This window comes from Stegostoma tigrinum, chromosome 44 (assembly GCF_030684315.1).
Source record: "Stegostoma tigrinum isolate sSteTig4 chromosome 44, sSteTig4.hap1, whole genome shotgun sequence".
NCBI lineage: Eukaryota > Metazoa > Chordata > Chondrichthyes > Orectolobiformes > Stegostomatidae > Stegostoma > Stegostoma tigrinum.
The window spans coordinates 12,021,844-12,041,188 of record NC_081397.1 but is presented as its reverse complement, the minus strand read 5'-3'; the positions used below and the strand labels follow the sequence as shown (position 1 = coordinate 12,041,188).

Below are 19,345 nucleotides of genomic sequence, written 5' to 3'. Positions count from 1 at the left end.
GCCATGAAGTCAACAATTAAACTGCCCAAATACAGCAAACAGAGGGCTAAAGTAACAGCCACGTGCAATAAATTGCAAGAGAGTCGGAAACAGATTAGCATTTTTTCAAAAAAAGTCGATTCAAAGGGGAATGCATTTGTTTTAAATGTAAACAGAGAAGGAGAATTGATTACAGGGTGGGACAGAGGAGGGACAGAAAGAGGAAATAAATAAGGCAGATTTGTGGTAATTGCTGATTTTACAGAGGGATAGAACTACCATAGCTTGTTCCTCAGCGAGTACATATCGCCCACTGAGTGGGAATGGCATAAAATCTGCCCACTGGGGATCTCCAATCACACCATGGCACGCTGTAACTCTGTCTGATGTTGTGGTATGTTAGCAACGCCCTCAAAACCAGCTGTAAATCACAAAGGGACAGAGATTCTCAACTGCTTGAGGATTTCAGATGAAAACTATTTCTTGCAATCCAGGTTAAAATTGTTTCAGAGATAGTAGAACTGCAGATGCTGGAGAATCTAAGATAACAAGGTGTAGAGCTGGATAAACACAGCAGACCCAGCAGCATCAGAAGAGCAGGAAAGCTGACGTTCCGGGCCGAGATCCTTCTTCAGAAGAAGGATTTAGACGAAACATCGGGTCGAGGCCCGAAAGGTTAGCCTTCAATGTGAGATAAATGTTGGGAAATTTTTCTAAAGAAAACCATACAAGACAGAGCTGGGATACGGTGAGCAGTTTTGTGGCCTCGTATCTAAGGAAGGAGAGTCTAGCATTGGAGGCAGGTTCAAAGAAGGTTCACTCGGCTGATCCCGAGTATGGAGGGAGTGTCTGATGAGGGAGAGATTGAGTCTGTTGGGCCTATCCTCATTGGAGTTTATAGGAATGAGAGGAGGCCTCATTGAAGATCCTTTGAGGAATTTGACCGGGAGCCATTGCCCCTCGTGTGGGAGAATTTGGGTCCAGAGGGGCATCATGTCATAGGCGTTCGTCCATTGAAGATGGAGATGAGGAATTTCTTCTTCTGACGGGAGTGAATCTGTGAAGTTCTTTACCACAGAGGGCTGTCATTGCCGGGTCATTCAGTATATTCAAGTTTGAGAGAGATTTTCAATCAGGAAGGAGAAGCAAAGGTTATGGGGCAAGGGGTGGATGGGCAGCAAAGTAGAGTTAAGAATGAGCAGTTCAGCCACAGTCATGGTTGAAAGGTGGAGCAGCCAGATGGGCTGAATGGCCTACTTCTGATCCTCTGGTCATATGTACACCATTCCCAAGCAATGTCGTCTCATTGTCCTGTGTATCCTTTCTGACAGTGATGCAATGTTATTTTGAAATGTGTTAGCCATATCTTTCCTCTATGCTTGAACAACAGAGGACACCATTTCACCAGGAGTGGGGGCACTGGTGTCTGAAGCAAGGAACACAGCTTGTAAGGTTGCAAAAGCAACACAGTGCAGGGTTCTGGAGATCTGAAACCAACATAGAGAGCACTGGGGCAACTCAACCGGTCTGACAGCATCTGTCAGGGAGGGGAGGGCGTGGGGCAGAGAGAGAGAGAGATTGAGATAGGATTTTGAGTTTGTCGACTCTGCATCCGTTCTCATGCCTTTCTGACAAGTGTTTCTATCAGATAAGGACCAACAGATGAGGTTTCGTTCCTTTTCTTGTGTGTTCCGGTTGCAGGCAGTCCATTCGACTTGTCTCTGGGTGGTAAGTATCATTTTCTGTTCTCTCTAGCACAAGTTCATCCACAGAAGCCACTGGAGCTCCCCCCCCCCTCCCCCCCGACCCCGTGCCAGAAGGTTTAGAGCTGCAGACTGATCTGCAGAAGCTGGACCCTAATCTCTCCCTTTAGATTGTCTCCCAGGGGTGGGGAGTCGGTCTCTCGAGATCATGTACGATTTGGAAAGGCTGTGCACAAGTCGGTCGTGTTTATCCAGCTTATTGATGGGAGCGAAAGGGAAGGGATAACTGGAGGCAATTCATTCTCTTTGGTGGATCCATTGGCAAGATTGATCATGAGAAATCCTTAAATGACCAAAACAGAAATGCATTAAATGCAGTGGACAGGATATTATTAAACTGGAAAGATTGACAAGGATGTTACTGGGAATGGAGGGTTTCAGTTGTAGGGAGGGGCTAATTAGGCTGGGACTTTTTTCCCCCGAGAGTGGAGGTTGCTGGGTGATCTTACAGAGGCCAACAAAATCATGAAAGCCAGAGATAAGGTGAATAGCCAAGGTCGTTTCCCCAGGGCGGGGGAGTCCAAAACTAAACGGCGTAGGTTTAAGGTGAGAGATCTAAAAGGGACCTAATGGACAACTGTTTCACACAGAGAGTGGTGTGTGTATGGGATGAGTTGGGAGAGGATGTTGTAGATGTAGATACGATTACACATTTAATAGGCATTTAAACAGGGACATGCATAGGAAAGGTTTAGAGGGACATGGGTCAAATGCAGGCAAATGGGAGTAGGATAGATTAGAAAACCTGGCTGGCATGGACAGGTTGGGCTGAAGGATCTGTTTCTGCTGTATAACTGTTTAATGTGTTCCTTTTACTTGCTGCAGTTAAAGGGAGAAAATTGTGAGGTGGGGAGAAACTAGTTTGTAATGCTCTCAGGGAGATGGATGGTCACAGATTACAAATTACACCACTGGGAGATGGACCGAGTGGCGTCATTCTCTGCTCCTATTTATTTTCTTTTTCAGGAATGTCAGAGGTGAAATTGATTGAATTCCCAAAGTGTTTCCCCTCCCAGACAGAAAGAGGTTGACTTTACATGTGGACCCGTGCGATGCATGTGAAGGTGTTTTCCATGTTTACTTTCTGTCAGTGGGTGTTACATATGTATATATAAATGAAACATTGTGTGCATTTATCTCCCAGATTATTCACATACGACTGAGATGCCAGGACCGGGCTGTTAGGAGGTGCTAAAATAATTCAAACTGATTCGCGCGCTTGAGCCTGCAATTAAAATTTCTGGAAGTGAGGGTCGGGTGAGGGAGAGAAAGTCAGATGAGTGCAGGATGAAGGGAGAGAAAAGGATGATGACAGGAGAGAGACAGAGAGAGAGAGAGAGAGAGAGAGACAGGGAGAGACAGATATAGAGAGATGATTACAGGACTGAGAGATGGAGTCACATTCAATGTTTTGGGCCCAATCACTTGCTGTGGCAGAGAATCCCACATGCTCCCCACTTTCTGGGTGAAGACATTTTTCCTCAACTCAGTCCTACGCTTCCCATTTAGACCGTCACCCCCTGGTTCTGGACTGCCCCATCGTGACTGGGAACATCCTTTATTGTTAGTCGGTATAGTCTGGATGGATCAAAAAGACTCTCCAGTGCTGTGAGACTCTGTTGTATTAAAGTTACATTCCTGATCACATGCCACCATCCAGATTTCATTTTTGCATCCATCAGTCAGACCATTGATAATAGGATTTGGGACGTCATGTTGCCATTGTACAGGACATTGGTCTGGCCACTTTTAGATTACTGTGTATAATTCTGGTACCTTAGGAAAAGGAAAGATATTATTAAATTGGACAGGGAACAAAATGGATTTGCAGGTCAATGAGACTAGTTTATTATGGGAAGCCCAGTTGACATGGACAAGTTATGCCAAAGGGCCTGTTTCTGTACTCTGTGACTCTATTACTTTTTTGTGAGATGTCACAAGCTTTCGAAATGAACAAATTGACCAGGCATCTCAATTCTATGAAGCTTCATTCCCAGGACCCTCCCTTATCACCACTCTGTTTCTTTCTCCCACTTTCTCCTCTATTCTCTGTCGCAAAGTATTACCCAGCTCCATCCTGATATTCTGGGCTCAGCTTTCCAGTTGGACGTTAGTCCCTGCTGCCTGCCACTGGCTACGGGACTTCTAAAGCAAATGTACAAACTTGGGGCAAAAAGCATGATGTACCTCTTTGGCAAACAAAAAGCCTGCCCCAAAACCTGTGGCTACAGGAATTCAACCAGTAGATTTCTCTCCATAAGCAAATGACACATGATCGGGGGAGTTGGGGGTGGGGGGCATTTTCCAGAGTTTATAATCGAAACTGAGAGCATTCACAGGTGTAAGGCAAATTCTGTTTAAAAAAAAGGAAGAACTGCTTCGTATTTGGATGGCCATGGTACGTCGCAACAGTTAGGCTGAAAGCGTTCCATTAAATGATGACATACAAAGCGTTATCGAGGTTGAAATCTCTTTTCCACAAACACAGCAGTGGCTGGATCAGTGGTTAGTTTCCAATCTGACAGATTTTTGTTTGGCTGAGGTAATAAGGGGATGGGGGCTAAAGGCAAGTTAATGGTGTGAAGGAACAGACTGAAAGGTGGAACAGGCTCAATGGGTGACATAGTGGCTCAGTGGTTAGCGCAGCTGCTGCACAGTGTGAGGGATCCAGCTTTGATTTTAGCCTCAGGTGACTGTCCGTGTGAAGTTTGCACATTTTTCCTGTGTTGGTGTGGGTTTCCTCCAGGTGCTCCTGTTTCCTGGTATGCTCCAATGGATGTGCAGGTTAGACATGCCCCTTCTCCCCAACCTTCGAGAAAAGCCATTCCTCCTCATGTCCATTTTCAATCTGCCCCAACCCCTTATCTTCACTTGATGACATCTCATTCTAGATTTTCCCACATGAGGAAACATCCTCTCTTCATCTCCTTTTTCAATCCCCCAACTTCAGCATTTTGGATCCCTCAGTTAGATCTCCTCTGATTCTTCTGAAGTCCAGAGAGTATCGGCCAAAACTGCTCAGTCTGTCTTCCCAAGATAAATCTTTGGAATTATTCAGTCTGTTATGGACAAGACTAGACCAGGGCAGACGCCCTCAAAATATTTTCAGAAGGTAGTCTCTACCCTAACTTTATTTTTAAAAGCGAACGTGAAGTGCTTGTTTCAGATGCAATGCAATTGGGCAAACAACTTAATGTTAAACAAAACAATGGATTTAAACACGACAGTTAAAATGCAACAAAAGAAGGAAGAATTAAGAATAACTTAACTCTGTTGGAAATGTAACAGAGCAGTAGATACAGTAACTATTGCTAATTAACTGATTCAAAATAATAACATCCCATAAACACACTCCTTGACAAACATGTAAAATTGAGACACAGATTCTCACGTGCAGAACTCCAATCCAAGAGGATAAAGAGTCAACAGAAAATACAGAGGCAGCAGGAGCCGGGAGACATCCACTGAAGCTTCAAAGGCATTTGAGACCCCAACAGCTTCAGGTGCACGTGAAATGAAACAAAACCGAGAAATCCTGATCTGAGAGCTGGCCACACTCATTCAGCCTGGACAAAATAAAACTCAAGCTGTTTAGTCAAGCAGTCTTCACCAGCGAGCTCGACACCTCTCATTCAATCTCTCTCTCAAAAGAAACCAGGACAAAATAATCTCTTAAAGCTACAGTATCATTACAAAGCTCTTTATCTCCAATGATGTTGGGGTGGGGAGAGGGGCAAGGCTATTTGTTTTGTAATTACAACCACTTTCCAGATCAGCGACTTTTCCTGTCTCAGAAGTGGATGTGGTTGGGGGGAGGGGGGGCTTTCCTCGATGGCTGCTTTGCATTAGATTGGTAACAGCGTGGGTTCAATTCATACACCGGATGGGGTTACCGTGAAGGACTCTCCTTTTGAATCCCTCCATCACCTGAGGCGCAGTGACCCTCAGGTTACATCACCATCCAATCCGCTCTCTCCAACGGGAGAGCAGCTCTAATGATCTGGTAAGACTGTGGTGAATTGACCATGATCTGTAATTGATGCATCAATTGCTTTTTAAACAGTAAATATCGACAGAAAGCTGTACTTTGTACAAACCGTTATAGCGATCATGTATCTCTCTGAAGTTGACAGCTCACCCCCATAAAACCTACCCCCAATGTCAACCTCCCACCCCACCCCGCCACCAGAAGATTAGGTCATTAAGTCGATGCTTTGGGAAGTTGGAAATCTTTGACGAGATTCACTTGGCAGGACTGCACCTGGAAAATGAACAGATTCTGTTTGAAGCTTTTCATCTTGCATCAATCAGGAGAAGACAGCAAGAATGGCAAATTTCAAAATCTTAGCCGGATTATGGAGAGGGAGAGAAAGAGGAACAAACTTAATGTTGCAGGTGAGAAACACAAAGTTCTGGTGAAACTCAGCAGGTCTGGCAGCATCTGTGGAGAGAGAGAAACAAAGTTAATGTTTCAAGTCCAGTGACCTGTAATCAGGGTTGACCCTTTGAAATGAAAGAGCAAGCCATTCAGTCGTATTCATCGCGACAAGTTCTGAATAATGAAATGAAATGGGATGGATCACCCAGCATCGACCTAGGCACCGGAAAAGACAACAGACCTGAAACAGCCCTGTCAGCCCTGCCACGTCCTGCTTCCTAACATGTGGGGGCTCGTGTCAAAATCCGGAGAGTCAGCATTATACTCAGAATCATACCTTACAGACAATGTCCCAGACACCACCATCACCATCCCTGGAGATGTCATGTCCCACCAGCAGGACAGACCCTGCAGAGGTGGTGGCACAGTGGTATACAGTCAGGATGGAGTTGCCCCGGGAGTCAACATTTATTTCGGACAACAGGAGGACATAGTACGCCCTAACACACTGACCACATTCCCTACATCAAGAACATATCAGAACAGACAAGAAGTCTCCTAAGACCACTAGGAATCAGGGGAGCACACAAGCCCACAGCCACTTTATGATAAACACTCAAAAGGATGAAAGACCGCATTCTCACAACATGCAAAACCAATGTGGTCGACAAAATACCAAGCAACAACTGCTGAAACCATTATCTTAGACAGACAGGAAGGAAACTAGCCATCAGGACACATGAACATCTGCTAGCAGCAAAATGGCACAATAAACTCTTCTTAATATTGGTACACTGACAGTGAAGGCCATCAGTTTAATTGGGACACGGTAACCATAGTAGTCCAAGCCAAACATAGACACACACGGGAATTCCAAGCAGCAGTCATTGAATTGAATTGGAAGAGGGAAATGTACACTGAGAGCTAACTGCTATATTGTTCATTTTGTTTCAAGGAGACACCGAAAGTTTGGGCACTGGAACATCAATCTGTTTGTTACCGCATTACAACTGCTTCATGTCTGAGTGTGGTCCCTTCTGGCCTGGGTCTCTGGGGCAAGGAGATATTCGCTCTGGGTCCAGCATTGTTCATACGAGGAGCATTGTCATTTCCTGTTTCTGTGGTGACCGGAAGTTTGGTGGAGGGACAGGTAATGGTGAGGAAGCAGAGAGGCTGCCGAAGGAATTGAACAGGCTCGGAGAGAGGGCAAAGATATAGCATATGGAATACAATGGGGAAAAGTGTGAGGCTATGCACTTTGGTGGGAATAGAGGCATCGACCATTTTTCAAAGGGGGAAGTCTTCGGAAATCTAAAGCCTTACTTCAGGATTCTCTTCAGGTTAACATGCAAGTTCATTCGGCAGTTCATTTCAAGAGGGCTAGAATACAAGAACAGATGTACTGCTGAAGCTGTATAAGGCTCTGGTCAGATCGTATTTGGAATATTGTGAGCAGCTTTGGGCCCTGTATTTCAGGAAGGATGTGCTGGCCTTGGATGGGGGTCCACAGGAGATTTACAAGATCCCAGGAATGAAGGGCTTGTCTAATGAGGAGTGGGGAGGACTGTGTGTCTGTGCTCAGTGGAGCTTAGAAGGATGAGGGAGAATCCGATTCAAACTTACAGAATACTGAGAGGCCTGGATAGAGACCATGACATGATGGGCACAGCCTTAGCATGAAGGGATGATCTTTTCGAACTGAGATGAGCAGGAACTTCTTCAGCCAGAGGGTGGCGAATCTGCGGAACTCATTGAATGTCTTTAAGACAGTGATAGATAGGTTCTTAATTGGTAAAGAGATCAAGGCCGAGGGGGAGAAGGCAGGAGAATGGGGTTCTCGGCCACAATCATATGGCAGAGCGGACTCGATGGGCCAAACAGCCTAATTTTGCTGTTATCATATGGGTCTTACATTGACTCTTACTGAGTGACCTGTAATGGATTACACACTTTAGCACCTCAGAATAAGAGCTTTCTGTTGCTACTGTCTGTACCACCCACACTAAAATGCGCTCAGGCAACTGATTGACCAATACAACTTCAGGGCTAGGAGCAGGAGGAGACCATTCAGCCTCTTGGGTGCCTGTGGCCCCATTTGATACGGCACAGCTGATCCTATCTTGGCCTCAGATCCAGTTTCCTGCCCCTACTCCCATTCCCCATCATAGATTACAAATCTGTCTGTCTCCTCCTCCAACTTATTCAGTGTCCCAACATTCCCCACACACTCAGGAACAGCAGTACACACAGCACAGCAAATTCCCCAGATTCACATCCCTCTCTCCCTTGGAGAGAAGCCATTCCTCTTTATCTCTGTTTTCAATCTGTACCACCACCTTCTCCTGAAATGTTGAACTCTTGTGCTAGATAGTCCCACATGAGCAATCATTCTCTTTCCTTCTCCTTTCCATCTTATATCCCTCAGTTAGATCTTCTCTTATGCTTCTAAACTCCAGAGATTATTGGCCGAAACTGCTCAATCTCTCCTCATAAGACAACCCCCTTCCCTCAGAAACTGACATGGACAAAATCGCGTTACATCTAAGTAGTATACTGGATGTAGAACACACATCCCAAAGTGAGCTAGTCACAGTGTCGGAGAGGTCTCCAGCGCCAGTAAAAGGCCCATCGAGCCTGTGCCAGTTAAAAACACCACCTCACCATTCTCTAATTCCATTTCCCCAGCACTCAGCCCATTGCCTTGGCATCCCAGGTGCACATCAAAATCCATCTTCAATGTGATGAGGGTTTCTCCCTCTCCCACCTTCGCAGGTAGCGATTTCCAGGTTCCCCACCAGCCTCTGGGTGAAAACGTTGTACCTCATTGGTCCCTCCATCAAGGAGGAAACGTTTCTTCCTGCTCACCCAATCTATGGTCCCTCATCATTTGATACATCCCAATCGTGTCCAGCATCTCAATCTCCTCTGCTCTGACGATAAGAACCCCAGTCTGTCCAATCTCTCTCCATCACTGGCACTCTCCAGTGTCGAAAGCAACATCCTGGTGAAGCTGCCTCTACACCCTCTCCCCGTGCATTTAGATACATTCTGTCAATAAAGTGTCTTTTCTTTTATTTACAGCTCACTGTGATGTTGCATCAGGCGGGAAACATGTAAGTTATTTTGTAGTGAAAAAGCTGGCAGTTAATTTTTAATCAGCAAAGTTATGTTTTTAGCAGGTGGTTCATGTAGAGTCACCGTTGTCTCCTTGCAGAGAGAGAGAGACAGGGAGAGGGAGAGAGAGAGGGACAGAGAAAGAGGGACAGAGAGAGGGACAGAGAGAGGGACAGAGAAAGAGGGACAGAGAAAGAGGGACAGAGAAAGAGGGACAGAGAGAGAGGGACAGAGAGAGAGGGACAGAGAGAGGGACAGAGAAAGAGGGACAGAGAGAGAGGGACAGAGAGAGAGGGACAGAGAGAGAGGGACAGAGAGAGAGGGACAGAGAGAGAGGGACAGAGAGAGGGACAGAGAAAGAGGGACAGAGAAAGAGGGACAGAGAAAGAGGGACAGAGAAAGAGGGACAGAGAAAGAGGGACAGAGAGAGAGGGACAGAGAAAGAGGGACAGAGAGAGGGACAGAGAAAGAGGGACAGAGAGAGAGGGACAGAGAGAGAGGGACAGAGAGAGAGGGACAGAGAGAGAGGGACAGAGAGAGGGACAGAGAAAGAGGGACAGAGAAAGAGGGACAGAGAGAGAGGGACAGAGAAAGAGGGACAGAGAAAGAGGGACAGAGAAAGAGGGACAGAGAAAGAGGGACAGAGAGAGGGACAGAGAGAGGGACAGAGAGAGGGACAGAGAGAGGGACGGAGAGAGGGACACAACAGCAACAAGTGTTTTACTGTTTAACCTGAGGGTCACCACAACTAAGGCAAAGGGCGACGATCATTCCCAGCAAACTCAACCAGTGCAAAAACTGAACCACACGCTTTCAGCACGACCAGACACTCAACTGAGCTAAGCAAGCCCTACACGGCAAAAACACTGGGCAGCACGGTGGCTCAGTGGTTAGCACTGCTGCCTCATATTGTGTGTGTGGTTTCCACCGGGTGCTCCAGTCTTCTCCCATTGTCTAAAGGTGTGCAGGTTCGGTGGATTGGTCATGCTAAATTGCTCAGAGTGTCCAGGGGTGGGTAGATTAGGGAGATTAACCATGGGAAGTGAACGGGTTCGAGGAGTGGGTCTGTGTGGGATGCTGTTCAGAGGGTTGCTATGCACTCAATGGGCTGAATGGCCTACTTCTCCAATGGAGGGATTCCACTGCTGTCGATGTTTGGCTCAATGGTGTGGGGCAAATTATACTGACCTGAACACCGCACTTTGATATGATTCATTTGCAATTTCTGAAATAATGGGGAGGCAATATCCTATTCTGTCAGATGGCTGGGATATACTGTGAGGACTTGAATTTAAATCTTGCTGTGGCATGCGGTGGATTTTGACTTCTACTTTGAACAAAACAGATCTGGAGTTAAGACTCTAATGATGACCATGGTAAGAAGCAAAGAACAATCTGGTTCACTAGTGAAGACTGACATGAGAAGTTATTTCTTCTCTCAGAGAGATAAGAGACTTTGGAACTCCATGCTACAGGGAGCTGTGTGTATTTGTGGCAGCAGGGGGAAGGCAGATTTAAGGCTGAGATTGACAGATTCTTGATCAATTGGGGAATCAAAGGGAAGGGCAGGAAAGTGGACATGAGGAATGTTGGATCAGCCACAGTCCTATTGAATAGTGGAGCAGGATCGAGGGGCCGAATGGCCTACTCCCATTTTTGTCTCTGATGGTTCTTATGGGAGCAAAATCTGCCATTCTCACCTGATCTGCTCCGCACGTGACTCCGAACCCTTTGCAAACTCCTCATTGCCTTCAGGCCGAGCACGTTGATCCATTGAAGGATATTTTGAGATTGGCATCCACTTGCCACATCCTGTTCAGAGTACAGAGAAATAACATTCGTCATAATCCGTTTCAACTTTGTTCCAACTGTGTGCTTTTCTAAGAGGAACTGGTCTGTGTAACAACCCCAGATGTTCACAGCTCATGCCATACACTCTCAGTGTCTTCCAGATAAAGTTTGTTATTCTCACCATCCACTCCCTCCATATCCCCACGTTCACCACCCACCCCCTCCGAATGTCCAGTTTGTAGACTCAACACTGAGATGATTGAAACAGTTTAATGTAGATCAGAGTGACATGATCTGCTTTGGGTGCAAAACCAGGAAACTGGGTTTTTATCCGCCGGATTGGGATGTCGGGGTGCTCCAAGACCTGGATGTACCTCATACACCAGTCACTGACAGTGAGCATTACAGGAGCAGCAGATGGTGAAGAAGGGAAATGGGATGTTGGCCTTCATAGTGAGAAGGTTCCAGTCCAGGAGCAAGGCTGTCTTGCTGCAATTGTACAGGGAGAGACCACTTCTGCTGTATTGCGTCTGCAGTCTGGGGTCTCCGTCTCTGTGGAAGGATGTACTGGCTATGGAGGGAGTGCAGCTGAAGTTTCCCAAACTGAATCCTGGGATGGCAGGTCTGATGGACAAGCAAAGACTAGATTGGTGAGGATTATATTCACTGGAGTTTAGAAGATTGAGGGTCGATCTCATAGAAACCTGTGAAACTTCAATGGGACTTAATAGGGGTAAACACAGATGTTGCTGATGGCTGGAGTGGGGGCTGAGGGCACGTGAGTCCACACTCAGGGGGTCACAGTCTAAAGGAGATGGGGAAGGGCTGAGGGTGGGGAGAAATGTCTTCACCTAGAGGGTGGGGAGCCAATGGGATTCTCTGTCACAGAATGTAGTCGGGACCAGAGCAGTGAATGTTGTTCAATTAGTTGCATGGAGTTCTTAGGGGCAAAATGTCTTGTACAGCCACATCATAACATCCCAACTCCTACATTCAGTGTTGGAACTGATGAAGGCAACTGTTCCAAACTTGCCGTCCGCTTTATGGAACTTTATGGAACTATGGAACTTTATGGAACTATGTGCCTGCACCCCTCAATACCTCTGTTTGACAACACTCCGCAGGGCCCTACCATTAACCTGCCCTGGTTTGCCTCAGCAAAGATGCAACATCTCTATATTTGTCTAAATTAAACTCTACCTGCCAGTCCTCGGCCCATTGGCCCAGTTGATCAAGTTCCCGTTGTACTCTGAGATAACCACCTTCACTGTCCATGAGGCCACCGATTTTGCTCCTGCTCCTCATTTACTATGTTTCTGTATTGTCCTATTTTCAGGCTGAGCAAGCAGACCAGCAACCATCCTGCATCACATACACCACCCTGAGGCACACAGATATGCGAGGGGATGAGGAACCAGGTCAAGGTGAAGAGGGAAATGTTTCTGTCAATCTTCCACGGACATTGTGAGACAGCACAGAAGAATCCCTTCAATGCCTCACAAATTGATGGATAGTAATTGTTCCTTCCAGAAAATAAGGGGGAGAAGGAAGAGAGGACAGAGGAGCGTCAAGTTTCTGCAGCTGAGAAATGGCTAAGCTTTGTTCCCATTCACTCAGCCAGACATCAACTCCAAACATGAATTTGCCTTGAGAAGCCATCGGAATAACTGTCTCTCACATAACTCTGAGTGGGCCAATTTCTTCTGCTGTAACATGATCTGATCCATGATCGCAGGGGTTTGACATTTTGTGCTGTCCATTCCTAACTTGAATATCGATTTAATCTCCTGGTTAGTGGGTCAGGACAGATGACATAAAGAACTGAATCTGCTCTGCATTTATTTTATAATTGTGGTGAGCTGGAAATAATTCTAGGCAGGATTGTTCTCCAGCCCCATCTACGTTACCCTCTAAACTTCATCATTTTCAAATATATATCCAGCTCTCTTTTCATACCTCACATGGAATCCACCTTCACCACTCTCCCAGGCAGCGCATTCTAAATCCTAACAATGCTCCGAGTAAAGATGTTTCTCCTCATCTCACTCCTAGCTGTCTTGGTGACAATCTTGAAACTGTGACCCCTGGTTACTGACATAGTGTAAATAGAGTATTGAACTTCACTCTGTCAAAATTCTTCACAATTGTGAACACCTCCATAAGGTTTCCTTTTATTCTTCTCTGCTCCAAGGGGAATAAGCCTGATTTCATTAATCTTTCCTTGTCAGTAAAATCCTGCTATCATTCTAGTAATCTTCTTTGAACCCTCCCCAGAGGCTTCTTCCTTCAATAAGGTGTCCAGAACTGAACACAAATCTAGTCTGAGCAATGTGGTCTTAGCAATGATTTGTAGAGGCGTAGCATTACATCCTTCCTTTGAGACTCAATGCCTCTATTTTTAAACTCAAAGATCCTTTGAACCTGCTTCACAACTGTTTCAACTTGCCTGGCCACCTTTAGAGAATAATGCACATGAGCCCCAAGATCTCTCTGCTCCAATACTCCCCTCAAAGCTGTACCCTTAAGCTTGTATTGTTTCTCTGTGTCTTTATTCGCAAAATGCACGAGCTCATATTTTTCTGCATTGAAATTTATCTGCCAGGTCTCTGCCCATTTGGCCAACTTGTCAATGTCCCTGTGAAGTCATTCAGTATCATCCGCACAATTCACTCTTCTCCCTGGCTTAGTATCACCTGCGCATTCAGAGATTTTATCCTCAATACCCAACTCCAAATCATTTCTATAATCAATATATTTATCTACATATACTTGTCAGTTTCTCATATGTAAATGTATGACTATATTTACCAGCCTGTATCTGTTAGTTTTTGCTCTGAGAATTGAGAGTGACAACATTAATCTGTATCTGTCAGTTTCTGTTGTGTGAATATGAGTTCCCAGTCTATGCCTCTCCGTTTCTGCCTTGTCAGTGTGTAAATGTACTTATCGAAGTACACCTGTCAGTTCCTGCTTGGTGAATGTGTGGGTGCTGTTCCCAACATGTACCTGTGAGATTCTGCTCTGTAAATAGGAGAGTCTAGTTAACAGACTATACTTGTCAGTTTCTGCTCTGTGAAACTGGGAGTGTAGTTATCATTGTGTATGTCCGTTTTAGCTTTGAGAATGAGGGTGAAGTTATTCATCTCTCCCTGACAGTTCCTGCAATGCGAATGCATGACTGACATTAGCAGAAACCAAGAGAGACTGATAACTACAGTCACACCTTTACATTGTAGTCAATGTTTTGTCATCATTTGTGTGTTTCTGCAATACGAACAAGTGGGTGTAGTTATCAATCTGTACGTGTCAGTTTCTCCTCATGTATCAAAATGGCTAAGTCTCTGAAGGCCAGTATTATTCTCTGTGACTGTACAAATCACTCTGTGATAGTTATTGTTAGGGTGTTGAGGCTGGCTCTTAATCTCTTCTGCATTGTGTGATTTATGAGTTGAGTGTCAATCCGTGTGGTAGGTGAGGGGGGGTGAGGAAGTTCAGGACATGGGGTGATAACAGGAGGGGAACTGCTTTATTCTGAGAACCATTCTGACAAATGGTCACATATTTCCTATTTGGTCAGACAGCCTGAGATCTGTGGTACCACTGATTAAACTGTTTGTTTCTCACCAAAATCAGAATCACAGATATGGTACAGCATAGGAGCAGACCATTCAGCCCACTGTCTCTGTACTGGGAATTTTTTATGCAGCAGTTCCGCAGTAATTGTTAGGAATGTGAACTTCATCTACTCATTGTCAGCGTCTATTTGTAAAGGCCAATATGACATAAGTTCTGTGGGTATCTGGCTTTTCATAACGATCGTGGCAGTTTTGATGTGTTTCCCACAGTCTCAGGGAGAGTACATGGATCTCATTCTCGTATGTTCAGTTGTGGTTTGTGTCGGAGTAGTAAACTCTGTCAAACTCTTTTCAATTGCACTCAACTGCATTGCATTTCAGTCTCAGTTTGTTTTTACATTGTGCATGAGGTTGAGTGTGCAGTAGAATCTATCTGTCACTACTGGGCACTGTAATAGTCCAATATCCTCAGGTGTAATCAGAGATTTTGAGAGTCAGTTCATATCTGGAAATTACTGAGAGGCCGTACTTCATTCTTTTCCTTTTAGCATCCACTGGCTGTGTGTGAGTGAGTTTTCCCTCGTGCTGCCAGTCTGTATCTCAGTTCCCGTCTCCTGTCGTGAATGGGAAACCACCGAAGATCTTTAATTGTTGGTGCCTGTGGGAATCATGTGCAAGTGAAAGGCAACACACTGCTACAGAAGGGACTCTGTGCTGTTCCTCAGATTCAAGACTGGAAACACAATGGGCCTTTGTAACTTGTATAGTGTAGAGTTGAACGGGGATTAATGATGTAAAGTATTGACTGTCAGAATAACATCCGTTTCTTTTTCAGTGTGTAGTGATATGCTTTTCTGAGTAACGCTAAAGTAGCAATCAGTGTAAACTGTGAAAGCCAATGGCAGTGAACAATTCAACTGCATTGCAGCTGCCTGACCACACAGTGTCGCTTGGACAGAAAAGACAAACAGGGAACTTATTCCCTGATGTAGACAGGACATGACCCTGCTCTGTGCTGTGATGGTGGAAGCAATTACTGGTACTCTTGTGTTGTTCTATGGGAGGGAAGTGGAAAGGAAAAGGAAGTTTATTTTCTGTCTTGCAGTGCAGCAGATTTAAAGTGTGAAACTCAATTTATTGAACAATCAACACTGTTCAACTCTGCTTTGAAACAAAATGAGTGTTTCACAAACCTACCAAGCAAACCAATTTTGTCTATTTTTATTTTGTGCACTGCTTTGAAAGGTAACCACTTGATTAAACTGATTTATTGTGAAAATTGTATTCAGATATCTTGGTATTTCTCTGCAATACATTCTCGGGAGGGCCAGGAGGAATGTCAGGCTCTTTATAGAAAATTGAGATTAATTTTGAAAGAGGTACTCGAGGTTTCTTGCTGGACTGAAAAAGACAAAGCAAATTCTAATCCTGAAAGGTGAAGAAAAGGAGAATGATGTTGCGATAAAGGTGGGGATGGCAGCTTCTCTGCTGCTATCATACATTTATGTGAATGAAATGTTGAATGAATGGGATGAGAATTCTCGGTGCAGACTCAATAATGTGAAGGACTGCAGGCCTCTCTGACAATGGCTCTGTGAATAGAAATCATTCCAGATGTGACAGTTTCTGTTGCTTGCAATGTATACGGTATTGCATGGCTATTATATGTTGGAACGTGTGTTGGAATGGTATATATATTTGATAGTGAGAGAGAGAGAGAGGGAGAGAGAGAGAGAGGAGGGTGCAAGAGAGGGAGTGAGAGTGTATATTAACAATTCTCTCGTTGTCAGTCTTTTTGTGACTATTGTGACAAATATTCAGTAAAATAATAATTCTGTCTGCCTGTTACTGCTAACTGAAATGTTTGCTTCAATATCTGTACTCCATATCTACTTCCCATGTGGTTGGTCAAACTAACAGTATCATCTATTTGTTCACTTCCCTGTAACACTGAAAGTACCCTTCCTAAATGCAGATTTCATGCTGTTCCTGTGTAGGTATTTTGGATGAGGATTCAGTCTGTCATTCCTCCAAAGTGAAATTGTTTAGAACTGGGTGGCTGGAAGTGACAGTACAGATAAAAGATATACACTGGTATTTCCTCAATGGTGTTTGACTCTTGGTTAGAACACATCTCTCTGGAAATTGCATTCAATGTGTGAGATTGAATCTGCTATCACTGTGGCTAGGATATTCTATGCTCTGACAGTGCAACATACCTGGTGGTTGTTGTAAGATGCTGGTCACAATTGGCTTTGTACTGAGGAAACACTAAATTGTCCTGGTCCTTCAAGTATTGGCCGGGAGGAAGAAGGAATACCTCCTGTAAACTAACATCAGTTGAGATTGATCACATTGATATTGCCAATGTAACATTCAGTTAATTATTCATTAGGATTGTTTGTTTCGAGCTACTTATTTGAACAGAACCACGGTCTGATTCTACTCCTAGCCTGAGCTGCTCCTTGTCTATTTTTTTTTCTTAAAATTCGAATACCCGGTTGAGTGAGATCCAAAAGCTAACCAACACTGATACAGCTGCATGAGTGGGAGTACATACTGCAAGTGGGTATATGGATATGTGAGTTTCGTTATCCATCTATATCTGTCAGCTCCCACTTGTTGAATGCGTGAGTGTCGTTACAAATATGTACCTGTCAGTATATGCTCTGTTAATTTTTTTAAATAAATTCAAATGTAGCGAGAGACAGTGAAATGCTCTGTTTACGAGCAGTACAGGCCGATCACAGTCAGCAAGGATGTACAGAACAAAACAACTCAGAGAGGAATGCAGGTTACATTTCACAGGGTGCGCACTCGGAGAGATCAACATTGGCAAGATCATCATTATTTGAGGCTAAAGAGTCCATTCATCAATTTAATAATGAACAGGAAGAAGCTGCCCCTGAACCTGTTCGGGCTTCTGTATCTTCTGCCTGATTCAAGAGGTTGTAGGAGATTATTCATCCCTGGAACATCTATACAACAAAACCACCTACATCAGACTCCTGCTCATTGAACGCGGAGCTGTAGTCAACACTGTTATCCTGTGCAGACTGATCTCAAAACTCTGTGACCTTGGTCTCGGCTTCACCCACTGCAACTGGATCCTCAAATTTCTAACCCATAGACTGCAATCAGTGAAGACAGACAACTGCATCTCCTCTACAGTAACACACAACACTGGAGGCCACCCGCCAAGGATGCAACCTCAGGCCCCTACTGTACACCCAACACTGTGGGGCCAATTTCCAAATGAACACCATCTACAAGTTTGCTGATGACACCATCATAGTGGGACACATATGGAACAAGCAGGAGTCAAAACCCAGAAGGGAGATAGAGGGCTTGATGACATGGTGCAGTGAAGGCGACCTCTCTCTCAATGTTGGAAAAACTAAAGAACTGACCATTGGCTTCAGAAAGAATGGGGGAGAACCACCATCACCGCCGCCCTGCCCCGCATCCCCCTGCCCCACTCCCCCACCCCCATCCCGCCCCCACCCCACCCCCTGCCCCACCCTCGCTTCCCACAGAATCCTTGGATAAATCCCATCAGACCCAGGGGAATTACCTATCTTCACCTTCCTCAAAGTTCCTGGCACATCTTCCTTCCTAATATTGGAAGGCTGGAAGAGGTCAGACTGTTTCATACTGTTAAAAAAAATCCTTAAGAATCCTCCGATCCTTCAGCCACTTCACTTCAATCAATGACCTCTGATTTTTGAACAGTTTCTCCAAGGGAAACAGGTTCCTCCTGTCTATTCTGTCTCTTCTTTTCACAGTTTCGTTTTCTTCAATCATGACACCCCTCAGCCTCCTCTATTCCAAGCAATATAACTCCACCCTCTGCAATCTCTCCTCGGAGCTACAATCTCCAGCCCTGGCAACATTCTGGTAAATCTCCTCTGCATTCCCTCCACAGCAATTACATCCTTCCTGTAATATGGTGACCAGAACTGCACACAATACTCCAGTTGCAGACTCACCATTTCCGGATACAGTTTCACAGTTATATCCCTACGTTTGTATTCCATACCACTGTCAATGAAGGGGAACATTGTACATGCCTTGTTTATAATTCTAAATGCCCGTACTGCTACCTTTAGGGACCTGTGCGCCTGCACACCAGATCTCTCACTTCATCTACCGTTCTCAATATACTCTCAATTATTTTCGATTCCATTTACTGTTTGAGCTTCCAAAGTGCATTATCTTGCACTTATCAGAGCTGAACTCCATCTGCCACTTTCCTGCCAACTCCACTAAACTATCTGTACCATTTTGCATCTTACAATTATCCTCTACACTACCCACTACATGGCCAAGTTTGTGTTGTCTGCAAACTTCTCAAATAAGCCCACCACATTCAAGTCCAAATCATCAACGCAGAAAACAAACGGCAGGGGTTCCAACACTGAGCCATGCTGAGCACCACTTGAAACAGCTTTCTGTTCACAAAGGCAGCAATCAACCACTACATTTTGTTTCCTGTTACTGAGCCATCTTTGGACACAATTCAACATACTGCCCTGTATCCCAGAGGCTCTTACTTTTTGGACCAGTCTACCATGTGGCACTTTGTCAAATACCTTACTAAAATCCATACAGATGGCATCCGATGCACTTCCCTCACACATTCACATCACAGAAACTGACAACTATAGACTGATAACTAAACTGATATATCCACATTGTAGAAACTGACAGAGACTGACTGATAAATATGTTTACATATTCACACA

General features: G+C 44.8%; 2 protein-coding genes across 2 annotated transcripts in view; one reads left to right on the top strand and one right to left on the bottom strand.

The window, feature by feature from the left end:
• Nucleotides 1–13,509, top strand: part of LOC132207170 (Fc receptor-like protein 3) — a 50,679-nt gene extending 37,170 nt beyond the window's left edge. The window contains exon 7 of the mRNA XM_059642364.1: nt 12,362–13,509. Coding sequence (XP_059498347.1) covers nt 12,362–12,366 — 5 coding nt within the window. The 3' untranslated portion in view covers nt 12,367–13,509. The remainder of the gene's footprint in view (nt 1–12,361) is intronic.
• Nucleotides 1–19,345, bottom strand: part of LOC132207190 (histone H3-like) — a 913,943-nt gene that overhangs the window by 839,089 nt on the left and 55,509 nt on the right. The gene's annotated exons all lie outside the window — the stretch shown is intronic.